We start from the raw sequence: 26,881 nt of genomic DNA, 5'->3' as shown, positions 1-26,881 counted from the left end.
CTGGCCGTGCAGTCATGAGTGAACAGGGAGTACAGGAGGGGGCTGAGCACGCACCCCTGAGGGGCCCTTGTTGAGGATCAGCGTGGCGGATGTCTTGTTACCTACCCTTACCACCTGGGGGTGGCCCGTCAGGAAGTCCCAGATCCAGTTGCAGAGGGAGATGATTAGTCCCAGGGTCCTTAGCTTATTGATGAGCTTAGAGGGCACTATGGTATTGAACGCTGAGCTGTAGTCAATTAATAGCATTCTCACATAGGTTTTTCCTTTTGTCCAGGTGGGAAATGGCAGTATGGAGTGCAATAGAGACTGCATCATCTATGGATCTGTTGGGACGGTATGCAAATAGGAGTGGGTCTATGGTTACTGGGATGATGGTGTTGATGTGAGCCATGATCAGCCTTTCAAGCACTTCATGGCTACAGATGTGAGTGCTATGGGTCGGTAGTCATTTAGGCAGGTTATCTTAGTGTTCTTGGGCACAGGCACTATGGTGGTCTGCTTAAAACATGTTGGTATTACAGACTCGGACAGGGAGAGGTTGAAAATGTCAGTGAAGACACTTGCTAGTTGGTCAGCGCATGCTCGCACTACACGTCCTGGTAATCCGCCTGGTCCTGCGGCCTTGTGAATGTTGACCTGTCTTACTCACATTGGCTGAGGAGAGCGTGAACACACAGTCTTCCAGTACAGCTGGTGCTCTCATGCATGTTTCAGTGTTATTTGCCTTGGAGCGAACATAGAAATAGTTTAGCTTGTCTGCTAGGCTCGTGTCACTGGGCAGGTCTCAGCTGTGCTTCCCTTTGTAGTCTGTAATGGTTTGCAAGCCCTGCCACATCCGACGAGCGTCGATGACATTTACAGTATTAGGCAATTAATATTAGGCAATAATGCCTTCTCTTGTGCACCAGAGGCATGGAATAGTCTACAATCCATGCTTCATCATCATATCATATGTTAAGTGCCACTGAAGGAATTAAACATTTTGATGGGAGTCTGTTAAAGAGGAGTGTAGATGTTTTTTTTTATGTTGTTGTATTGTATTTGTTGTGTATTGAAATTCTAGTTTTGTCCCTTTAAAGCACCTGTAACCCCCCTTGCCTGCCTACGTTAAAATGCTTGGAATGTTCTTCCTGTGAAACGCATTAAACAATGCCCACGTTAATTTCTACTCCCGCCTCATGTCCTGTCCTTATATTAGTTGTATAAGTAATACAGTGTGAAATACAACAAAACTGGTGACGAGGAAGAAACGTTCTCACGTTTGTGCTAATTATCTTCGGCAGAAAGTCTGAGTTAAATTAGTTTCACACAGAGGATGAACAAAGTGATACCCTGTCTGAAGGGGAAGAATCATTGCATGTTTTGTCCATTTCAGACAATGGATACGGATACTGGGTGACACCACTACTGGATGGAAACGCAGTACGGATGCAAGTGGACACTGGAGCAGCCATATCTTTGCTGTCACCTCACACTACAGCCCACAAAGATTACGCTGAAAACATACACCGGTGAGTTTGTTCCAGTGAGAGGAAGCGTGATTGTTACAGTGGAGCTCAACAAAGAGAAGGTAAAGCTGCCACTCATTGTGAAAGGCAACCATCCAGCATTGCTAGGATGCACATGGCTGGAAAAGATCAAACTAAACTGGCAGGAAATTCACATGGTTGAAAAAGAGGACACAAACTTACAAGGGATATTGAGGAAACACGCAGATGTGTTCAAAGGAGAACTTGGCAGTATGAAGGACATAACCGTTAAACTGACCATGAAACCAGACAGACACCAAGCCAAAATGCTTCAAAGCTAGACCTGTGCCATACGCCATAAAACCAAAGGTTGATATTGAGCTAAACAGACTAGTGGAGAGTGGAGTATTGGACCCAGTGAATGTTAGTGAATGGGCTACACCCATTGTTCCAGTCATAAAAAAAGATGGACCACTCAGACTCTGTGGTGATTTCAAAGACACAATTAGCCCAGTCTTGACTGCTGACGACTTCTTTTCGGGTTTAGATGGAGGACAAAAATTCAGTAAGACAGACTTATGTCAGGCCTATCTACAGATGCATGTGGACCAAGAGTCACAAGAACTGTTGACTATAGTGACTCCCAAAGGACTATACAGGTACCGGAGGTGTCACGGCAGATCTCCTCCTCTTCCTCTGAAGAGGTGAAACAAGGATCGGACCAATATGCAGCGTGGTAGGTGTCCATGTTTTAATAGGGAAAACTGAACATGAACACAAATACAAACTAACAAAGTGAACTGGCAATGAAACAGTCCTGTGACACACAGACACAGGAAACAATCACCCACAAAATACCCAAAGAACATGGCTGCCTAAATATGGTTCACAATCAGAGACAACGATAAACACCTGCCTCTAATTGAGAACCAATCTAGGCAACCATGACTTACATTAACACCTAGACTAGAAAACACCCCATAAACATACAAAACCCATAGACCAGACAAAACACATAAATCCCCCATGTCACACCCTGACCTAACCAAAATAATAAAGGAAACAAAGATAACTAAGGCCAGGGCGTGACAGGAGGCTTCCTTTTGGAATCACCTCAGCTCCGGCCTTGTTTCAGAGAGCTATGGACCAGATACTGAGCGGGCTCACTGGGGTCCAATGTTACCTCGATGATCTACTCATTACCGGCAAAGACGAGCAGGAGCACCTGCACACTACACTACAGAGATTGGAGGAGTACGGTCTGATGGTCCAGAAGGACAAATCTGAGTTTTTCCGACCCTCTGTTGAGTACCTGGGCTACGTCATCGACAGTTCGGTGCTCCAAAAGGCACCATCGAAGGTGAAGGCCGTTGCAGAAGCTCCATCCCCACAGAACGTGAGCCAGCTGAGATCATTCTTAGGACTACTGACATACTATGCAAAGTTTATGCCAAACCTACCTAACATGTTAAAGCCACTGCATGAACTTTTGTGCAAAACCAAACAGTGGAAGTGGGCAGACAGATGTGAGGAGGCCTTCAAGAAAGTGAAAACAGCCTTAGCTCAGTCAGAGGCCCTAACCCACTTCAACCCCAACTTGCCATTACAGTTGCCATGTGATGCATGGCCTTATGGCATTGGTGAGGTTGTCTCACACATCATGCCATCAGGTGAAGTAAGGCCAATTGCTTTTGCATGACGGACCTTAAGTAAAGCCGAGAGCTTATTATCCAGCAGTTATGCAAAGATAGAGCGTGAAGCATTCGCCATCGTGTTTGGAGTTAAAAAATGTCATCAGTTTCTGTTTGGCCGATTCACACTGCTGACGGACCATAGACCCCTCACCTCCATCTTTGGTCCCCACACCGGCATTCCGTCGCTTGCAGGCAGCCGCATGCAGCAATGGACATTATTGTTATCTGCTCACCAGTACGATATCAAGTAGAGAAGGTCTGAGTAGCACTGCAATGCAGACGACCTCTCAAGGCTTCCCTTACCTGTCGCACACACTGAGCACTTCCAGGCTGAAATCTTCTACTTCAAGGAAGTGACTAACGCCCCAGTTACATCTGTTCAAGTGAAAAAGTTCACCCACACTGATCCAAATCAAATCAAATCAAATCAAATTTATTTATATAGCCCTTCGTACATCAGCTGATATCTCAAAGTGCTGTACAGAAACCCAGCCTAAAACCCCAAACAGCAAACAATGCAGGTGTAAAAGCACGGTGGCTAGGAAAAACTCCCTAGAAAGGCCAAAACCTAGGAAGAAACCTAGAGAGGAACCGGGCTATGTGGGGTGGCCAGTCCTCTTCTGGCTGTGCCGGGTAGAGATTATAACAGAACATGACCAAGATGTTCAAATGTTCATAAATGACCAGCATGGTCGAATAATAATAAGGCAGAACAGTTGAAACTGGAGCAGCAGCACAGTCAGGTGGACTGGGGACAGCAAGGAGCCATCATGTCAGGTAGTCCTGGGGCACGGTCCTAGGGCTCAGGTCCTCCGAGAGAGAGAAAGAAAGAGAGAATTAGAGAGAGCATATGTGGGGTGGCCAGTCCTCTTCTGGCTGTGCCGGGTGGAGATTATAACAGAACGTGGCCAAGATGTTCAAATGTTCATAAATGACCAGCATGGTTGAATAATAGTAAGGCAGAACAGTTGAAACTGGAGCAGCAGCATGGCCAGGTGGACTGGGGACAGCAAGGAGTCATCATGTCAGGTAGTCCTGGGACATGGTCCTAGGGCCCAGGCCAGTTGAAACTGGAGCAGCAGCATGGCCAGGTGGACTGGGGACAGCAAGGAGTCATCATGTCAGGTAGTCCTGGGGCATGGTCCTAGGGCTCAGGTCCTCCGAGAGAGAGAAAGAAAGAGAGAAGGAGAGAATTAGAGAACGCACACTTAGATTCACACAGGACATCGAATAGGACAGGAGAAGTACTCCAGATATAACAAACTGACCCTAGCCCCCCGACACATAAACTACTGCAGCATAAATACTGGAGGCTGAGACAGGAGGGGTCAGGAGACACTGTGGCCCCATCCGAGGACACCCCCGGACAGGGCCAAACAGGAAGGATATAACCCCACCCACTTTGCCAAAGCACAGCCCCCACACCACTAGAGGGATATCTTCAACCACCAACTTACCATCCTGAGACAAGGCCGAGTATAGCCCACAAAGATCTCCGCCACATCCAGTGATGTCTGAGGTCGTGGTCACTCTTGGAAAAGAAGGAGAGATGTCGGACAGCCTACAACCTTACCTAGTGAGGAGAAACGAGCTCACAGTTCAGTTTGGATGCTTGCTATGGGGTTTCGAGTCATCATACCGCCACCACTGAGAAGGCAGGTGCTTGAAGAACTCCATTCAGGGCACTGTGGCATGGTACGAATGAAGGAGATTGCACGCAGCTACTTTTGGTGGCAAGGTCGACGCAGCAATCGAAGACAAGGTCAAGTCATGTTCTGCATGTCAAAAGATGAGGAACATGCCTCAGCTAGCGCCACTACACCCATGGGACTTCCCAGAGGAGTCTTGGCAGCGAGTCCACATAGACTATGTGTAACAGGGTTATATTGGTGATTCCCCTTGCCACTTTATTGTTAAGCCAATGGGTTTTTGTTTTGAGTTTGTCTTGCCTTCACCTACTCAACATGGCATCTTATTGGCTGGTTTGCGTAGCTTGCTTACGAGGGGGGATGTTCCAGTTAGAATCGTCCCAGTGAACAAGCACCAAACCAGCGGTAAGTTGTTGGTTGCAAAGCACCGTACGTCAAAAGTGATTTTATGCTCTCAAGTGATGATTTAAATGTACAATTTATATCAAATAGTTCGTAAATGTTATTCAAACATCACACATAAGATGCAGGGGTTTTTGGAGAATATTTGTTGTGCATTTTGTTGTAGAGAATTCCCGCCAGTATTAGCTAGCAACTTACTGTGTCTGGTGGGGGGTTCATATATTTTGTACAGTGCGTGAGTGCAGAGTTGGATGGTGAGACGGGCATTGCATGACGTGCAATTTTGTGTCGTTCTTATCAGGTACATTGTTAAAGATATTATATTGTATATTGTAATTGTATTATTTTGGTAACTGCCCCAGTGAACAAGCACCAAACCAGCGTGCGTGAGTGCAGAGTTGGATGGTGAGACGGGCATTGCATGACGTGCAATTTTGTGTCGTTCTTATCAGAATAAAGCTACATGATTGGTGCTACATATTGGAGTTCCGTGTCGATGACTGATGTACACAACGCCAGAAGAGTACTGTTACATATGCCCACTGGTGGATTGTATGTTCTTTAGTCGTAGTTGACGCACACAGCAAATGGCCTGAGGTCACAGTGATGAAGAGCACCTCAGCAGAGAGAACCATCAAAAAGCTACGGTCAATTTTCAGTCGCTTCGGCTTGCCAACGCAACTCATTAGTGATAATGGCCCCCAACTGGTGTCTGAAAAGTTCTGGTCATTCATGGAAACAAATGGATTTCAGCACATCAAGTCAGCGTCATATCACCCTGCAATGAACGGCCTCACTGAAAGGTTTGTCCAAACAATGAAGCAAGCTTTAAAGTCACCATAAGGGAACGGCTCCCTCAATAGGTGCCTAAACACCTTCCTGTTAACCTACAGAAACATTCCCCACGCTACCACCAAAGTGGCACCCGCGTCAGCCATGATGAAAAGACAGCTTTCACCTGACTCAACCTCCTGAGACCTCCAAAGACTAAACAGGTTGTACAGACACAACAGAGAGCACAGGTGGAGAGACGGAGCAAAATAAAAGACAGAAGCTTCATACCTGGAGAGAGAGTTCTTGCTCGGAACTGCTGCAAAGGTTCGAAATGGATACCAGCCACAGTGGTTGCACAAACAGGGCCTATGTCCTACACAGTTCACACACCGGATAACATCATCTGGAGGAGACACGTGGATCAACTGCTGCCAGGAACCAACCTCAGTGATGACTCCTGTCAAGTGACAAACCAAGATCAGCTACTAGAGACCTACCATGACTACGAGCCATCATCTGAACGTCCATTGCAGCAAACTACAAATGTGGAAAGTGCTCCAGACTCACCTGAAACAGCCAGAGTGCCTACTCAGTGTACTGTTGCACCACAGTCTGGGCATACACCATCACAACTCAGAGACAATGTGACTGTAGACTGACCTGTACGTCGTCATTACCCTGCAAGAGAAAGACGACCCCCTGACAGGTTGACTATTTAGTTCAAACTAACCTCCACCATTGGGGCATAATACACCCCAGGGTTAAGTCTAGGAACTGAGGCAATCTTTCCCTAGTTTAAAAAAGGTTTTTCTGAAAAGTTAATATATTTACATTAAAAGGAACCACCAGCTTTCATATGTTCTCATGTTCTGAGCAAGGAACTTAAACGTTAGCTTTCTTACATGGCACATATTGCATTTTTACTTTCTGCTCCAACACTTTGTTTTTGCATTATTTAAACCAAATTGAACATGTTTCATTATTTATTTAAGGCTAAATTGATTTTATTGGTGTATTATATTAAGTTAAAATAAGTGTTCATTCAGTATTGTTGTTATTGTCATTATTACAAATTAAAAAAATTAAAAAATCGTCCGATTAATTGGTATCGGCTTTTTTTGGTCCTCCAATAATCGGTATCGGTATCAGCGTTTAAAAATCATAATCGGTCGACCTCTAGTTCCAACATCTAGTGGATAGACTTCCCAGAAGAGTGGAGGCTGTTATAGCAGCAAAAGGGGGACCAACTCCATATTATTGCCCATGATTTTGGAATGAGATGAATGAAATGTGATGAGATGCTGAGAGATGTTCGACGAGCAGTGTCAACATACTTTTGGTCATGTAGTGTATCTGTAACAGAATTACTGCAATTGCATTGGGTACAATGGAAAAACATAGTAGTCACAAACCACAGTACTGGGTCACCTGTTACTGTCCTCCTTTCCATTGGCATACAGTACAGTTATGTTCAGCTTATAACTGTTTACTTTCTCTTTCTGTGGTCTGGTGGTCAAAGTAAAAGTGTGAAAGCAGTATCTCTTTTCCTCTCTCTTTGCCCCTCTCTCACTCTCTTCTCTCTGTCCAGTTAATGTCACCTCTCCCGGCTCTTACTGACACTTTTCCATGATCCCCTTCTCTTCCCATTTACTATAACCAGCATCCTCACCCACTGAGCACCAACGTCCATGGTTATTGAAAAGTCTTTACGTTTTGGTCAGTCCGCCCTGGCCGTGATTTCGACGTCCACAGGCGTTCATTTTGGGCTAGTTCAGACTGGCCTTGATTTGGCCCTAACATAGATGTCCAGAACCAAATCTGAACCAATCATAGACATCTATTTCACAAGTTTGGACAGCACAGTACAGTAGAGGATAGTTCATTCAGAGCAAATATATAACCAAGCTTTTGGAAAAGGTCACGTGGTTGGATAAAAAACTAAGGGAGATTTTACTGTAATTCTGATACCAAACTTTGCATCTGCACAGTTCTTCGAGTAAATGTGTTTTTGTTAAAATAGTATATATTTGAAATTGTTGTAAGCATAATTCCTTTCCATGGAATTGCCCTGTAGTTCTAGAATAAAGATTCACAATTATTGGACCTGTGGCTGTAGGTCAGGGTGTTGCACACATTCCATTGAGAGCCATAGATGACATCGGAAAAACTAGAAGTGGCTTACTCTCCTTTTCTCCTCTTATTTTTCTGCATAAGATAGATAAAAAAGCAACATGGTGGATCCAATCGTTGATGACTTTTTGTACAACACCCCTCATTTTGACGTCCCCTCAAACGACTTCAAAAGATGGCAGTCTCAGAGTGAAGTATGTAGTGATTGATACAGTGGCTTGAGAAAGTATTCACCCCCTTGGCATTTTTCCTACTTTGTTGCCTTACAACCTGGAATTAAAATTGATTTCTTTGGTGGTTTGTATCATTTGAGTTACATAACATGCCTACCACTTTGAAGATGCAAAATATTTTTTGTGAAACTTATTAAGACAAAAAAAACAGAAAACTTGAGCGTGCATAACTATTCACCCCCTCAATATGAATACTTTGTAGAACCACCTGTTGCAGCAATTACAGCTGCAAGTCTCTTGGGGCATGTCTCTATAAGCTTGGCACATCTAGCCACTGGGATTTTTGCCCATTCTTCAAGGTAAAACTGCTCCAGCTCCTTCAAGTTGGATTGCTTCCGCTGGTGTAAAGCAATCTTTAAGTCATACCACAGATTCTTGATTGGATTGAGGTCTGGGCTTTGACTAGGCCATTCCAAGACATTTAAATGTTTCCCCTTAAACCACTCAAGTGTTGCTTTAGAGGTATGCTTAGGGCCATTGTCCTGCTGGAAGGTGAACCCCCGTCCCAGTCCCAAATCTCTGGAAGACAAACATGAGGCCATCTATCATTCCTTCAATTCTGACCAGTTTCCCAGTCCCTACTGATGAAAAACATCCCCACAGCATGATGCTGCCACCACCATGCTTCACTGTGAGGATGGTGTTCTCTGGGCGATGAGAGGTGTTGGGTTTGTGCCAGACATAGCACTTTCCTTGATAGCCAAAAAGCTCAAGTTTAGTCTCATCTGACCAGAGTACCTTCTTCCATATGTTAAGGGAGTCTCCCACATGCCTTTTTGTGGACACCAAACGTGTTTGCTTTTTTTTTTCTTTAAGCAATGGCTTTTTTCTTGACACTCTTCCGTAAAGCCCAGCTCTGTGGAGTGTATAGCTTAAGGTGGTCCTATGGACAGATAATCCAATCTCCACTGTGGAGCTTTGCAACTCCTTCAGGGTTATCTTTGGTCTCTTTGTTGCCTCTCTGATTAATGCCCTCCTTGCCTGGTTCGTGAGTTTTGGTGGGCAGCCCTGTCTTGGCAGGTTTGTCGTGGTGCCATATTCTTTCATTTTTTTGATAATGGATTTAATGGTGCTCAGTGGGATGTTCAAAGTTTCGGATATTGTTTTATAACCCAACACTGATCTGTACTTCTCCACAACTTTGTCCCTGACCTGTTTGGAGCGCTCCTTGGTCTTCATAGTGCCGCTTGCTTAGTGGTGTTGCAGACTCTGGGCCCTTTCAGAACAGGTGTATATATACTGAGATCATCATGTTACACTTAGAGTGCACACAGGTGGACTTTATTTATCTAATTATGTGACTTTTGAAGGTAATTGGTTGCACCAGATCTTATTTAGGGGCTTCATAGCAAAGGGGTGAATACATATGCACGCACCACTTTTACATTTTAAAAAAAGGTATTATTTGAAACAAGATATTTTTTAAATTTCACTTCACCAATTTGGACTATTTTGTGTATGTCCTTTACATGAAATCCAAATAAAAATCAATTTAAATGAAAGGTTGTAATGCAACAAAATAGGAAAAACTCCAAGGGGGATAGATACTTTTGCAAGGCACTGTAGAGCAGCGGGCAAAATAATTCAGTTTAAGTCGTCAGGCAAGCTGAATGAACGTAGCCTATGGTATCTTTTAATTTATGTTGTGGTGGTGTTCTTCAGATTGTCCTGAATTTCACATGAAGTTTGCAATAGAGAAGGGTTACTACCAGATGCTGGTCTATGAATGGTAATACACAGTATATGTACTATATATATAAAATCTCATCTCACTGTTGTTTGCAAACACAGGTGACTTCATGCTTCAGTTCACAGGTTAGTGTTTCCCCCTGTAATGGTTGAGGTTTCGATTGGAGAGGGAGGGTAGCCCAACTGATCCTAGATCTGTGCCTAACAGCTACTTCTACTCTGTGTGAGTTCTAGCCCCATCTTAGTAAAAATATACAGTCCATCTATAGCTCTCCACAACCCTCTCAGAATTTAAAAAGGTGAATAATTTGTCCACAAATTTGATATACTCCAAACAGTGATTCAATGTTTTGACCATTTGTTCACTCTAGTCTGCGTGTTTTCTGTCCAGTGCCTGAACCAGTGTCATGTGTGTAACCTGCATTAGCTCTTTCATTGAAAACCTCTGTCTACTCTTCTAGTGCCCTCAATATGGCGAACTGTACCAGTAAAACACACTCAGACATCCACTAACCATAACATCACTACAGTATCACATTAGTTACACAGGTTGGTATTACATTACTACTAGCCTGTGTGTCTCATACACGTTTCCTTTATTTACATTATGCCTGGTATGAGCTGACGATATACTTTGTTTGGGGCTTAGATCATTGTAATCATGAAAAATATCCACTGTATGGAAATAGCTGAGTTTCAGTTCACCACTGTCACTGAAGCATCTGATCAATAGAGGTATGACACTCCAATACCACACACCAGATGCTTCCACTGTACAGAAAAGGCTGTTCTTTCATAAGGATAAGGAAAGGAGATCCATAGGTTTCTGAGCATGATCTACAGGGGCAACCTACAATCCATCTCGACAGTAGACACGGGTTACTCTGTCTCTGGACATGCTTTGCCCTTTGCCTTCCTGATCAAACAAATGTAAATTTTGTGCAAGGCTGTCACAGAGTGGTCAGATGGGGTATTTGTTGAGCAGGTTGTCCCGATTTTATTTTGACTCATCTCTGCTCTGAACAGTAGTGTCAAAAGCAAAATGTGACATAACGCATATTTACATCTGGAAAAAACATATTGGCAGACAACACATTCTAGAAGCACTAAATATGTTTCCAGTTGTTTTAGAATAGCCGTCATCGATGGGTGGTCGCCGCAACATTTCTCACTCCACGTCTCCCACGCACAAATGCTTCATGCGAGACGAGCATCAGAAGCATGACAATAGCTAGTCGCTTATTTCTTAGCAAATTTGCCTTTTATAATGTAACTTGCGAAATTACATTACATGCCTACACAATATGATTGTGGGTCGACAGCTAACTTATTTTAGCTTGCAGCATCGTTTAATATATATCATTTTTGTGAAGACAGGACGACAAATGTAACGGGCTGAAAGTAAAATTGGTTGGCGCGACGACACTTCAAACCACAGTAGCAGTCGGCGGTGACAAAAAAACAATGCGTTTATGGAACGCAAACATAACAAGGAAGTGATCTCAGCATGGTTTTAATTTCCTGTTCTTAAATATTCGCACTGTATTTTTATCACCAAAAACGTATACGGCAATTTATAGTTTTTACTTAATTTGCTACTCGGCTTTCTGAACATAGCAAGCTCATTTTCTGTCATGTTTTGGGACTTTTATCGACAGTTCTGGACGGCTCATATTTTAAGCGAGCTATACCAGTAAGGTAAGCTACCAACGTACCGTAACTAACGCTAGCGTAGTTCGCTAGTTACAATACTGTAAACCAGCTAGTTTGGTGACAAAGTGTATGACAGTAAATGCTAGCTAGCTAATTGCAATATGGGTAAATACATCGTTACATCCAATCTCAGCGTTAGGTTAGCTAAATTAGCGTTGGTTAACTACTAACGTTAGCGAAATGGCCATGTTGTAGCCAACAGCTAGCTGTCTGAATTTCAAGCTAGTTAATTTAGTAACTAAAATAAGCTATGTCAACTATCACATTAACACCGTATTTTAGTGATTTGTACGGTATTGTTTTGGTGGACAAACTAAAACACCACTAACATATTGCAAGTGACATCTCACTCTTTTCTCTGTGGGTCCTAGCTGTGTGAGTGCTGTGTCGTTACATAGTCGGATAAACTCTAATCATACATATATATATTTATAAATAATCTTGTCTCTTGGCGGCCGCACTGAGAGCCAGTTGGTCCCTTTTTGACCCCTTTTACACGGTCAGATTGTGAGTAGGGGGTGTGTCCTAGCTGGCCTGGATGAGTCAAGGCAGATTTACTTATCTAAGCCTCTTAGACGCACAAGCATTAGGTAGGCAGTGTTCAGTACACAACCCTATCAGGCCTTCTTGCCCCATAAACCCATTTCCTATGCAGAGAGCAAGCAGTCAGATGTACCACATCAAACCGAGGTACAATTAGTTTTATATTAGATACTCGGTAGATATTGCGATTTCTAATCATTATTACTTATGCAAAGAATACCATTATAATGATACAGTGCATTCAGAAAGTATTCAGACCCCATGACTTATTCCACATTGTTAGGTTAGCCTTATTCTAAAATTTATTCCTCTCAATCTACACACACAATAGCCCATAATGACAAAGTGAACACAAGTTGACATTTTTGCAAATGTATTTAAAATAAACAAATCACATTTACATAAGTATTCAGAACCTTTATTGAAGCACCTTTGGCAGTGATTACAGCTGTATTTGGGGAGTTATTCCCCATTCTACTCTTCAGCTCCTTGAGCTTTGTCAAGTTGTATGGGGAGTGTCGTTGCACAGCTATATTCAGGTCTCTCCAGATGTTCTATCCTGCCTCTAGCTGGGCCACTGAAGGACATTGAGACTTGTCCTGAAGCCACTCCTACGTTGTGTTGGCTGTATGCTTAGGGTTGTCATTTTTTTGGAAGGTGAACCTTCCTGAGGTCCTGAGCGCTCTGGAGCAGGTTTTCATCAGTACTCCATTAATCTTTCCCTTGATCCTGACTAGTCTCCCAGTCACTGCTGCTGAAAAACATCCCAATAGCATGTTGCTGCCACCACACTTCACCGTAGGGATGGTGCCATATTTCCTCCAGACGTGACGCTTGGCATTCAGGCCAAGTAGTTCAATCCTGGTTTCATCAGACCAGAGAACCATGTTTCCCATGCTCAGAGTCCTTTAAGTGCCTTTTGGCAAACTCGAAGCTGGCTGTCATGCCTTTTACTGAGGAGTGGCTTCCATCTGGCCACTCTACCGTAATTGGTGGAGTGTGGCAGAGGTTGTTGTCCTTCTGGAAGGTTCTCCCATCGCCACAGAGTAACTCTGTCAGAGTGACCATTGGGTTATTGGTCCCCTCCCTTCTTCGCTGATTGCTCAGTTTGGTTGGGCGGGCAGCTCTAGGAAGAGTCTTGGTGGTTCCAAAATTCATCCATTTAAGAACGATGGAGGCATTGTGTTCTTGGGGGACCTTCAATGCTGCAGATATTTTTTGGGTACCCTTCCCCAGATCTGTCTCAACACAATCCTGTCTCAGAGCTCTATGGACAATTCCTTCAACCTCATGTTTTTTTCTTTTTTTCTTTGACATGCACTGTCAACTGTGGGACCTTATATAGACAGGTGTGTGCCTTTCCAAATTTACATTTACATTACATTTAAGTCATTTAGCAGACGCTCTTATCCAGAGCGACTTACAAATTGATCATGTCCAATCAATAGAATTTACTACAGGTGGACTCCAATCAAGTTGTAGAAACATGTTAAGGATGATCAATTGAAACAGGATGCACCTGAGCTCAATTTCAAGTCTCATAGCAAAGAGTCTGAATACTTGTAAATAAGGTATTTTTGTTCTTTTTTATTTTTAATACATTTGCAAACATTGCTAAAAAACTTTTTTCACTTTGTCGTTGGGGAGTATTGTTTGTAGATTGATGGAAAAATGTATATATTTAATCAATTTTAGAACAAGGTTGTAACGTAACAAAATGTGGGAAAAGGGAAGTGGTTCAAATGCACTGTATATTCTGAATTGGACAAAAATCCACAGGTTTTTTTTTGCAGGGGGGATGTTTTCTTTTATAATTTATTTTCTTCTGGCTTTCAATTTTCAGTAGCTCTTACACAAAGTGCCATGACTATGAAAATGATATAGTCTGAATCGGGGAAGGATGGACAAAAATACACATCTTTTTGTATTTTATTAGAATTGTATTCGTTTTTTTTCAGCTTTCAATCTTCAATAGCTCTTACACATCGTGCCATGAGTATGAAAATTATATTTTCTGAATTGGGGGAGGATGGACAAAAATCTGCAGGTTTTTTATTTGATTAAGTTTCTTTTAGAATTTGTTTGAAAGCCCCCAATCTTCAGTAACTCTTAGACAAAGCATGCCATGACTATTGAAGTTCTCAATCGGGGAGGATGGACAAATATCAATTTTTTTTGGTTAATTGTAGGATTTGGGTGCTTTCAATCTTCATTAGCTTTTACACAAAGTGTGCCATGACTACAGAATGAGCTCCAAAACATGCTTTATTTATTGATTTTGATTATATAACTGACATTTTTATAATACATTTGTCATGCCTACTAAATAGAATTCAAACAATTGAACCGACGTCGGTCAATTAGTTGTTTAATAATCGAGGGATGAAAAAAAAATCTTCAGTGTAATCACTCAGCTCTAACAGCAGCTCATCTCTGTAATGCACCACCCCTATTACACTCTCCTTTCATGCAAAATTTCAGCAGGTGTAGTTTACTCCACCCAAAAATGATCTATAACAATAAACCTTGGCTACTTTCATGTTCACTTCTTATGAAATTATCTTACCCAAGGTTGTCATCATAGGCCAGTTGTGACACCCGCCATTGTCAGCTTGAAGAGATGCGTGTGCAGGTTGTTTTTACGGACGTGATGTCACGCATTGATACTGACTCAAATGTATTTGATTCAGAATATATAGTTTTCATAGTCATGGCATGCTTTGTATAAGAGCTATTGAAGATTGAATGCCAGAAAATACAAAAATTTAAGGCAGGAAAACAACAGGCCTTATTTAAATTAAGATTCTAAAATGGTGTCTGGCCCAATCTCAGTATAATATTGTTTAGGGGAAGGAGCACATATGTAGGGCTTAATAGCTTTGATGTTTAGGTTGTTTTTGATTCATTTAGTTTAATTGTCTTGTTTAGCATTCATAATCAACCAACCAAAATCAGTTTTTAGCTTTACTAGCCTATTCACCTTTTTGTCATTTTAAAAACTAATGCTGTTCCTCAGTTTGAAAACAACCCAAGTCCTGTTTATAGCCCTATCCTTGTGGTATTTAAATATCTGAAGAGACAGGATAGATGTGGGCTCCACCTAGCCATTTCATGGGCCTGGACTGGAGTAGAATCCACCTTATTTCCTCCATACGCCAGGCTCATACAGTAGAGCTCTCCTCTGAGCCCCTCTGTGTTTGTTCTCTCACTGCCGAGTTCACAGCCGAGTTAAACAGAACGAAGCTCCCTGCTCCTTTGTTGTTGTCCATGAAGTGGTGCGTGATGGGGTTATTCAGAGTTGTATGAAAGGCTGCTTTACTGCTGCACCCCCTCTAGTTCCCCTTTAGAGAAGTCCAAACAACACTAATGTCCCCTGCAGCTTTACAATTCAGAAATATAACGTGTCTGTCTCTCTCAAAGCCTTATGAATGAATGTACAGCATTTCTAGAGAACAGGTGAAAAGGTGTTTAAAACATGTTTTCTTCATGACTGATGACATTCAAGATGATATGCCTGACCAAGGAGCTGGGCTGTGCAGAATCACTGATCATCAAATCACCTTGAATTCCAAACAGTAACTCATTATTAGGTGATCAAGATTAGCAAATGCTGCAACTGACATTAACATCTGATAGCCTTGGTGCCAGACTTTTTGTTGTTGTTGCTTTTGCGTTGTTGAGTGCAGAAAAGGGCAGATACTCCAGGCTTGTTGACTGAGGCTGTAGATTCTGAATGGGGAACTTTACAAGGCTATAAGTAGGAGCAGTTCACCAGTTTGATAAGGATGTTTCAAGCGTTATGGACATAACAATTGCATGCAAAATCACAACTTTAATGTCTCACAGAATGAACAAACAAAATATAGGCTAAATTAAACGTGTGTCTATGGTAGCCCGTGGGGGGAGTATGTACCCCAAAAAGCAGACTTTTCTTCCCCCAATGGTGGCATGTTGAAGAAATAAAGAAAATAAGTAGCGTTATGGATGTTTCATGACATAAACAAGCTTTTTGGGGAGATTGAACATATAAGCAAAAGTCTAAGGTGTAAAGTCTAAAGTGCATTTGGAAAATATTCAGACCCCTTGACTTTTTTGAACATTTTGTTATGTTAGTCTTATTCTAAAATGTATTAAATCGTGTGTCCCCCTCAATCTACACACAATACCCCATAATGAGGCAAACACTGGTTTTTAGAAATGTTGTAAATATTACATTTACATAAGCATTCAGACCCTTTACTAAGTACCTTGTGAAACACCTTTGGCAGCGATTACAGCCTTGATTATTTTTGGGTATGACGCTACAAGCCTTTTAAAAACCAAATTAAAATCCATTTTAGAATAAGGCTGTAACATAACAAAATGTGGAAAAAGGGAAGGGGTCTAAATACTTTCCGAATGCACTGGAAGTCTCATATCAAAACAGCTATCTATTTAGCTAAACACAAAAATGTATATCTTTTGATATTGTAATTTCCATTTTTACTTTAGAAAGGTACAATGACCGTTATGAATGTTTGTCTGAATTAGACATTCAAATCTTAAAGATTTCTTGATCAGAATCTGTCAACGCATTTGGAATGTTTTAAAAATGTCAGCAAAAGGCATAGTGTTTTAGGATTGCGTAATTACCTGAGTAGGGGCGGCAGTGTTAGTGTTGGACTAGTAACCGAAAGGTTGCTAGATTGAATCCCCGAGCTGACAAGGTAAAAATCTGTCGTTCTGCCCCTGAACAAGGCAGTTAACCGATTGTTCCTAGGCCGTCATTGTAAATAAGAATGTGTTCTTAACTGACTTGCCTAGTTAAATAAAGGTTACATAAAAACAGTGTATACAAGACCAGGTACCACACTCTAAAATGTATTTTTCTCTCTCGCTCTTCATAAATATCAGCCCCTACCAGTTGAATGTCGACACAAAAATATAATGTTTTGGGGTAATTACAATTTTTCTGAAACATTGTAACAAAATATGCAAATGAGACCATATGTATGTGCCTATACTGCCAATCTACTTTTCTGGATACTGGATGAAGGCAGTATATTTTGGAGGGCTTTCATTTGAAACTATTCACATATTATCTAAAAAAAAAACGGTACTGCCATGTATGAGAAATGCATTTCAGCATATATTCAAGATATTCTTAGCTTGAACCCAACTTTCAAGATATCAACAATTGCTTCAGTAAAAGTCTAAGGGATACATCTCAGAACAAGCACACAAAATCTGGTGAATGCACAAGTCTGTGAAGCTACGATTTGATAAATCAATATCCATCACATTCATAACTTATCAATGTTACGGATATCATCATGCTGAAAAGAAAGGACCCATTTGTTGACCATATAAAATCTTAATGAAAGTTAGCTTTACAGAGAAAGTTGAAATAATCCGATGTATGGTTTACAATACAAAAACGTTATGGATTATACATTGCCTGTCCCAGTCACTCCCCCTATATTCATAAGACTATTAAACATACAAACAAAACTCAAGACACTCAATTTGCTCTGTATTGCTTCATTAACATCTCATCTTCCTCATTAACATTGGGGACAGGTGTGAGTGGAAAAACAAGCTCTGTGAGCCCTTTCTAATTGCAATGAAATATGAATGACTAAAAGCCTTAGAGAGTTGGCCTCCTACACTGTAATATAAAATAAATCATGCAATTCCTGCTTTAATTGGTCAAATAAAGCCTGAACTCCAACATATAGACATGAATGATCATTTGGAATGTGGTTTAATTTGTAAATGTAACTTTATTTTTACATGCTCAGGTTGACTTTAACATGGAATCACCAATAACTGCCTTTTGGTGACACTGCATGTCTGGTCTGTCATCTTCATCCCCTTTCTCTCTCTCTGTAGTGGGGAGCATGGACAGCTCTGTGACCCTGTGGCAGTTCCTTCTACAGCTCCTATTGGACCCCACCAATGATCAGCTGATCTGCTGGACCAATGAGGAGGGCGAGTTCAAGCTGCTGCAGGCAGAGGAGGTGGCCAAACTGTGGGGCACCCGGAAGAACAAACCCAGCATGAACTACGACAAGCTCAGCAGAGCCCTAAGATACTACTACGACAAGGTACGCACACATGCATGCATAGGCTTTATACATTATTTTTCCAAATTCCATTTAGTTTTCACAAATTCTGTTCTCCTTTTTTGTTTTTCAAGGATTCTGATTTGTCTAAAATGTTTTCAGGTTTTTGCTCTCAATATCACAGTTTTTAGTAGAAAAAAATCAATTGGATGTTCTAAGTCCACAACAATGCTTTAACCACATAAGCAGACCACTTTTGAGGTCTGGGAAAAATCCAAGATTCAAGTGCACACCAGCAAGTGCACACAGTGTCCTTGGCTTACTTGGTAGAGCATGGTACTTGCAACACCAGGGTTGTTAGTTTGATCCCCATGGGGGACCAGTATGAAAATGTATGAACTCACTACTGTAAGTCACTCTGGATAAGAGTGTCTGCTAAATGACAAAAATGTAAGAGCCTTGTTTGGTTAGCGCTGTTTTATGTAGTGCACATGTGATTGCATAGTTTGCTAAACAAATACCCTCTGGAATGATGACAATAATCATGATATCATTCTGCCAGGCTACTTTGTAGTTAACATTTAATTGCAAAGGTTTTTTGGAAAGCCTTCCCATCTACCAGAATACACAAACGAGCACACAGACGGGATTCACACGTTACCTCTTCAGAAAGTTGAAGGAAAATAAGAATCACTGATGCATTTTGTTCATGTCCTATGACAATCTTGGGCAAGTCGATACATTTTCAAACAAGTTCATTTTTTTATATTGTTGAATCCTGTTTTAATGTCTGGATTCCGTGATCTCGTCCACGTTCTCCGCATCACAGATTTTAGAGGGTCCTACACACACACACACACACACACACACACACACACACACACACACACACACACACACACACACACACACACACACACACACACACACACACACACACACAGCATGAATTACAACAAACTCAGCAGAATACTGCACATAGCCCATCTATAATTTAGGCCAAACAGCTAACTCTTCCCCTAATGTATTTATTTTGCTCCTTTGCACCTCATTATTTCTATCTCTACTTTGCACATTCTTCCAATGCAAATCTACCATTCCAGTGTTTTACTTGCTATATTGCATTTACATGGCCTTCTTTTTTTTGTTTTGCCTTTACCTCCCTTATCTCACCTCATTTGCTCACATTGTATATAGACTTATTTTTCTACTGTATTATTGACTGTATGTTTGTTTTACTCCATGTGTGTTGTTATGTGTCGAACTGCTATGCTTTATCTTGGCCAGGTCGCAATTGTAAATGAGAATTTGTTCTCAACTTGCCTACCTGGTTAAATAAAGTTGAAATAAAATGTTTAAAAAAAATACTATGACAAGGTACATACACTCAAACTTACACTCCCACACAATGCATTAACTTTGACAAGGGGCCCCTTGATGAGACCTGTTGAAAATGAGTGCAGGGTTTGGTTTAATGCTGAGCTGGGTAGAGCTATGGGCAAGGAAGTTTCTGTTTTGCCATCCTGTGATGTCACCACACCACCCAGAGTACTGCTGGGTTCCCTCACAGTACTGCTGGGTTCCCCCAGAGTACAGCTGGGTTCATGTGTCGCTGTTTGTCTCGTCCACTCTTCCTGTGGCTTGGCCTAAAGACAGCCTGCCTCTGTCAGTGGGTGGGGTGGTGAGCTGTATTTAGCTTGGTACAGACAGGAAGAATGGAACTGTCCCACACAGTGGTTACTCTGTGGGTTGTTTTTGGAAGAGAGAGAGAGGGGGAGGGGAGGAAAGAGAGAGTAGAGTGTGTCTTCTGTACATATTTTTTACCACATAGCGTAACATTTCTTGCTCTCCCCTACTCTCTCTTCTAGAACATCATTAAGAAGGTGAACGGGCAGAAGTTTGTGTACCGTTTCGTCTCCTACCCAGACATCCTGAAAGGGGATGCCTCTGCTCGGCCGGAAGGGGAGGGGGGTGTAGGATGTAGCCTGCCCCTGTCCGAGAGGGGCGACAACAACTCCCGAGATGGTGAAGGTGGGGACAGGGGTGGAGGTATGACAATGACACAGGGGTCCAGTACTAAGCCATCCAACCGTAATGACTACATCCACTCTGGCCTGTACACCTCCTTCACCCTCACCTCGCTGCAAAATGGACGCCAGCTCTTCAAGTCCATTAAGATGGAGAACCCTGCAGACAAGATGGCCGACAGGAAGTCCAATACCCAGGCTCAAGATCCGCCCTCTCAGCAGCCATTGCTGTCGCCGTCAGTTATCAAGTTCGGGACCACCCCTCCCAAGAGAAGCCCTCTGATTTCAATAGAAACACCTAATCCGCCATTGTGCCCTCCCATGGGCGATGTCGTGATGACACACTCTGTCCTCCTGCCTCAGGCTGTGTGTGCGTTTGAGCAAGCCAAGCCCATGGAATCCTCAAGTCTTCGAATCCTGAATAGTTTCAGCCTATCAGAGTTGCCCACTCGGAGCCCCTCCCCCAGCATGGTGCCTGACTCCACCCAGGAGCTAGTAATCGACAGCGACATCGAGTCCATCTCCTCCCAGCCCACAGAGACGCAGATACAGGGGGTAAGGAAAACACACACGCGCACACACAACCTACTGCGACATGGAGACCATCTCCGTCCAGTCCACAGACTCGCAGATTACTAAACATGAAGATGGATTTAGCATTCATGTTTTTACTTTCTGTGATTCAACTGCCCCCCTCTCAGGTGCAGAGTTTTTGCCAAGTGTCAGGTGGTGAGGTGTGTGTAGAGAACAGGGACAAGGGAGGGAATAGGGAGATGAGTTTATCTCCGTTGTGTGTGAGTGGCCATATCACAGGGGGCAAGGCCCGCAAGCCCCCTAAAGTCCTGGAGCTGTCCACTCCTACACTGGTGGTCACCACCTCTGACCTACCACCTATGAACCTCTACAGCCCCTCCCTTCCCACCGCCTCTCTCACACCTGCATTGCTACAGGTGAGACACACACACACATTCATTTCTATGCAATCTTATACACTCCACACTCCAAATTATTTTTTGAGACGTGTTCTTGATTAGGAGAAGATACATTTACAATTAGGGACAAGGCTAAGTGAAATGTCAACACATTTCATTGCTAGTTTTCCCCCAGCAGATGGCAGCAATTTTGTAGTTTTATTGAACACCCATTCTACCAGTCTGAACAGAGTTACCATGACAATGAGATGTTGACGTTTGACCACGTGACAATGTGTTCCTGTTGTGATCTTAAGATTAGATCAGCAGGACCTGACAATGGTCTCATTATTCTCTCAGATTCTACCTCTATGGTTTAACGTCTATGTTAATGTGGTCATGAGACAGTGCTGTTTGAACCAGCCCCAGGCCAGCTTCTCCTCTGGGTTGACTTTTCCTTGGGCTGCTGCGAAACCCTCAGCCTCCATTATGGATACAGAAGAGCACATCTTTTCTCTTGTGGTCTTTATCAAGTCTGCACAACTACTTGCACTTAAAGCTGGAATTCTAGTTTTGAGAACAATTTTGTGCCATAATTTGAGATCTTCCCAAATGACTACTTATGTGTCCAAATCTATTGCTGACAATCTCCTTTTTGTGTGTGTGTATGTGTGTGTGTGTGTGTGTGTGTGTGTGTGTGTATTTACAGACACCCACTCTGTTGCTGACCCCCAGTCCCCTTCTGTCTAACATCCACTTCTGGAGCACGCTCAGCCCGGTGGCTCCCCTCAGCCCTGCCACCCGGCGCCAGCAGGGCACACACACCCTGTTCCAGGTCAGAACACACCCCCACTCTCATCACTCTATCCTCACTCATCCCTCTCTCAGGGATCCCTCCAATCTCCACTGCACTTCAGTCTCTCTTATCCCTCTTTCAATCCTTGTCCTCTCTGTCAGTTTGATATGCATACTAGTGTGCTTCGAGCATGGAACGGTAATCAGAGTACGAGTCCAAATCAAAGTATATGAAACGGAACATGGATGGTTGTTCGCAGATGCATACTTTGTTTGTACATATTTCTCAGTATTAATCGATTCAAGCTTCAATTGAAATATTCCCAGGATTGTTGGTGTAATATGACGAGCCAAGTAAAAAAAAAGTATTTAGTCAGTCACCAATTGTGCAAGTTCTCCCACTTAAAAAGATGAGGCCTGTCATTTTCATCATAGGTACACTTCAACTATGACAGACAAAATGAGAAAAAAAATCCAGAAAATCACATTTTAGGATTTTTAATGAATTTATTTGCAAATTATGGTGGAAAATAAGTATTTGGTCACCTACAAACAAGCAAGATTTCTGGCTCTCACAGAAAGAGGCTCCTCTGTCCTCCACTCGTTACCTGTATTAATGGCACCTGTTATCAGTATAAAAGACACCTGTCCATAAATTACAGGCCTCTCTCATATTTTTAAGTGGGAGAACTTGCACAATTGGTGGCTGACAAAATACTTTTTTGCCCCACTGTAGGTGGCTCATAATTATGAAGTTACATGCTTGCATTTACTTTGTAGTTGTTTTGCCTGTATTGGTTAAAGGTAATGCAATGGCATGGGAGTGCTTCTCAAAATGTAAATTTTTATGCATTCTCCACACTCTAGCATCCTCTGAGAACGAACTCTGAGCGTGGAGCACGGTAGTATGCATATTGAGAAACACCCTGTGTTTACTCCTTACTGTGTCGTCTGTTTCTGTCCTCTATTATATGGACCCAAATTCTGCTCTTTATGACCCATTTGAAGCAGTTCTGTGTTCTCATGTGTTCTCTTATGTGTTCTCTTCCAGTTCCCCTCGGTGCTCACCCCTCATTTCCATATCCCCACACACAGCCTCGATGGGACCAACACCCCTGGACCCCTCACCCCAGACCCTCATAAGACATAAGAGACCTTATCCTTGGAACCTGTGCAGCCCCCAGACAATGAGGCCCTACTTCAGCTCCCCCCACACCCCCCAAACAGACACAAGACACGGTGGTTCACAACTCCCCTAAAGAGGGCGTAGCCAGACTTTTTAGGAATTGCCAAAGTAATGGGTGCTGCAAAGTTCATGGATGCTGAGCAGTCACAAATGTGCATCTCTACCTGGAACAGGCAATTGTGTCTCTGTTCTTGAGACCAATGGTATTACAGATTTTTTCTTATGTGAACCTTCATATTATTTCCTTCTATTCTGTTTGATGCTGTGTTGTCAATTCCAATGCAGTTTTTTAGATGTTTTCATGGGTAATGTTCCTGCTATTTGTTGTAGGTTTTAAACCAGGGGTCTACAACAGTTCAATCACGAGATACCAGTAACGCGCAATTTTCACGTGTTTCACTGCAAACTGTCATAAACAAATCTCACAAGTATCGGACACCGCAAGCTCCCAGCTACTATCTAACCAACGCAACATTGACATTATCCCCCAGGTTAGCCACTATTGGCTTAAAAAGGCAAAAATAGCACTACAGAACCATCGCTAGACCGGTACATTAGACGGCATACGAGATGCGCAATTAAATATTAAAGGGGAATTTCACTCAAATCTAAATGTTCGTTCTTTTTATGCATTGACATTGATTCAGACCATCCAGTTTGGTTGTTTCTCTGTGAACAATTGTAATTTGAGAGTCAAACTAAAAAATCTAAAACCAGGAAAAATAAAACTGAGAGAACAGAATTTGGGAAAATATTAAACCAAATTTGGAGATTTTTATTTTATTTTTGTAGGGCCCTCCTTAGTTTTTTATTAACCATTATTTTACCAGGTATATTGACAGAAAATAGTGCACTACTTTCTCTTGTACACAAAGGATCCAGAGAGGAGAATAATGTATATATTTGAAAGCTAGAAAATAATTTGTAGCTCGTGACATGTTACATTTGTTAAAAGTTGGAAACCACCTCAGATGGGAAATGCTTCAACTGGCCTCACACTTGGTGTTGGCAAGCAGAAACTGTTGCCATAACAGATTAAGTCCTTACTGTAACGCCCTCACATCAGAACAAAACCAAAACACCTCACACCCACCATTTATACCAGAGACAAATGGGCATATGTGACCTATGGGTTGGTAATGCTTGAATTTGTGTGAAAAAGCCCCTATACCTCTAGGTACATTTATGAGAAGCCATAACCATTACCTTTGTCCCAACCTTAAACCTGGCCTTAACCATATTCCTAACCTACAAAGGAAATCTAAACCAACCTGTGGCCTCAGGGTAGTACAATGGACCATTATTATCACCTCCTTTGACAAATAGCCACGAACCTTGTGGAGATTGAGCAAATAATGATCCTCACCCTAAACTAAACCTAAGGCTATGCACTTCTGTTGATATAAAGCCATAAGAAAAACATTAAATGTGTGAAGCAAAATCACATCTTGATTCCGAATATAGAATTGATAAGTGAGGAGTACTTTCGCTGGCGCTAGTGTTGGATGGCATATTGTCACTAACCCACAGCATTGCTCCATAAGACTCAGCCATCTTATGTGGTGCCTTAACCCCCAAGCCAAACATGAAGAGGAGGAACAACCATCCCTCCTCTCCACCCTATCCTACTCCCTCTGCCCTGGTCTCCAGTGCCTATACGCTCTCCCTGGGAGCAAACCTCAGCTTCTACAGAACACTAACAGTATTTGGTTTATAACGTGAATTGATAAAGTAAAAGACTACATAATGTAAGTATTATAGATTTCTACCGGTCCTTACTCGTCTAAAGTCGTCTCTCCTATGTGTTTCCTCTCCCAGGTGTGGGTAAAATGACCCGTGTGTAAAAACGGCCCTTGCCATGACATGGCCAGTGAATAGCCTGGATGGTGCCAGTCTGTTTCTGCATTGCAAACATGTCACCTTGTCAAGACTGTTTAGAAAATGGCAATGATGTGGCACGGTTCAAGGCAGAAGCAAGCTGTCAGAATACCCACACAGGGTGTTCAAAGCCTGTCACAATAGTGTTTCTTTTACTTATTCTCATGACATAATATTTACATTTTGGTGTATATGATTCATGTTTTAGAACAGGTTTGCATAGGTATTATGATTTTAATGAGTCATCTTAAGTATGAAATATCGTCACCCACATTTGCAAGTCCTGTGAATGAGGAACATGAGCTTTTAATGTACCACAAATCATTTCTAGGGAGATTCTGCTAAACGTGATTTTGCACGAGCTAAAACATGTACACATGTACACATGTACACATGTATACATGTATATGATTTATCAATACCTTCAAACCTGTCTTAATCCCCCTCTTCTTTCCCTCTCTTTGTGTCTTATCTGCTTATGAGGTGTCAGATACTATTTTCTCTGTCATATGATTGTGATGAACTTCAGCTGACATGTATTTTCAATGAATTCCGTCTCCCTATCACCCTAACAATCTGAATTGTAATCTGTGGTTTTGTTACATGACCAGATGTGAGGCTCCATGCTGTCCTGTAGTCTGTTTTTAATGGTGAGGTCTTTGGTTTTTACACCGTTTTCTATACTCATTGTTGTACTAATGGCATTGACTATTTGAGCATCGAAGCCTTAAGGAGTGAAACTTAAATCCATGTCTTTGTTAAGTATTTTGATATTGTTAATATTGTCTGTGTAGGTGTGTGTCTTAATGTTGGCATTTAGAACAATGGGGTGCCTGTAGTATGAGATTTTACAGCATCGCTTTTCTGTGTTTCAAATTATACTTCTTTCAAAAAGCTATATTGATCTAATTATAGCTGTAAATGAATATTGTGTACATTTCTATTTCCCAATCAACAGAAAAACTATGCACAAAGTACTTTATAATGCAATTCTAAGGATTAAATCTTAAATGTTTATTCTAAGGAAGTGTGTCTAAGAGGCATAACTTTAAATGAAGCAGAGTCCCTATGTTTAGTTTGGCCTTATAACAGACGTGTATTACCTCTAAACTAAAGAGTTGGATTTATTAACTTGAAACAGTTCTATATTCATAACTATAGTTCTGATAAAGACAACCTCTGAATATGTAGGCATATTAATGATTTTGATTCATGTTTCATTCATTAGACCCTGTTGCACAAAACATTACACCTAGTGCATATTTCAGAAAAATGTGTATTTTACATTAAACCCCCTAGAGTCGATTGATGCACCTGTTCGTCAATCTAAGTTACATGACAAAAAAAAAAGTCAAAATCTGTCAAGCTAGATAGAGTTTTGTTGCATTGGACACGTCTCAATCCACCACATCCCCCAGTGTGACACATCCACATCTGAGGTGAAACGTGGCAGAGCTAGACCGGTGTTTGTCAGACCATGAGACATCCCGAAAATCGGTCTTCTCACATAAACGTCTAGTGTCTGAAGGGTTTGACCTACACTGTGGAAAGGGAAGATTCTCACGAACACGATGGTGTTCTCTGTTTTGCTCTAGGACCCCCACAAGTGTCACGGGACTCATCTGAAGGTAACCTGTACCTGTATAAAAAAAATGTATTACGGTAGTTTTGTGCCTACCCCAAAAAGGGGTTAAATAAATAAAAATATTTATTTCCTGAGTTTTTAAAATATTTCCTAGATTTA

At 41.9% G+C, this 26,881-nt stretch overlaps 1 protein-coding gene across 2 annotated transcripts; it reads left to right on the top strand.

The window, feature by feature from the left end:
* Positions 1–11,240: 11,240 nt before the first annotated feature.
* LOC118400255 (ETS domain-containing protein Elk-4-like) lies at positions 11,241–26,856 on the top strand. 2 transcript variants are annotated; one of them, XM_052473482.1, is made up of 6 exons: positions 11,244–11,738; positions 18,168–18,382; positions 20,209–20,922; positions 21,069–21,317; positions 21,988–22,113; positions 23,125–26,856. In XM_052473482.1, the coding sequence occupies exons 2-6, from the start codon at positions 18,176–18,178 to the stop codon at positions 23,221–23,223; spliced, it is 1,395 nt and encodes a 464-aa protein (XP_052329442.1). In that variant the 5' UTR covers positions 11,244–11,738; positions 18,168–18,175; the 3' UTR covers positions 23,224–26,856. The 2 variants fall into 2 exon arrangements, with proteins under 2 accessions (XP_035652820.1, XP_052329442.1); XM_035796927.2 differs by lacking the exon at positions 21,069–21,317 and having other exon boundaries at positions 11,241–11,738.
* Positions 26,857–26,881: the final 25 nt, after the last annotated feature.

Source organism: Oncorhynchus keta, chromosome 21 (genome assembly GCF_023373465.1).
Source record: "Oncorhynchus keta strain PuntledgeMale-10-30-2019 chromosome 21, Oket_V2, whole genome shotgun sequence".
Taxonomy (NCBI): Eukaryota; Metazoa; Chordata; class Actinopteri; order Salmoniformes; family Salmonidae; genus Oncorhynchus; species Oncorhynchus keta.
Note: the sequence above shows the minus strand (reverse complement) of the source record. Positions and strands in the feature narration are given on the sequence as shown.

Excerpts from the sequence above, each read along its gene's own strand:
- LOC118400255 (XM_052473482.1), top strand. The coding sequence starts at position 18,176 with ATGGACAGCTCTGTGACCCTGTGGCAGTTCCTTCTACAGCTCCTATTG. Across the intron at positions 18,383-20,208 it reads TAAGATACTACTACGACAAG|AACATCATTAAGAAGGTGAA; the intron begins GTACGCACACAT and ends TCTCTCTTCTAG. Across the intron at positions 22,114-23,124 it reads GCACACACACCCTGTTCCAG|TTCCCCTCGGTGCTCACCCC; the intron begins GTCAGAACACAC and ends GTTCTCTTCCAG.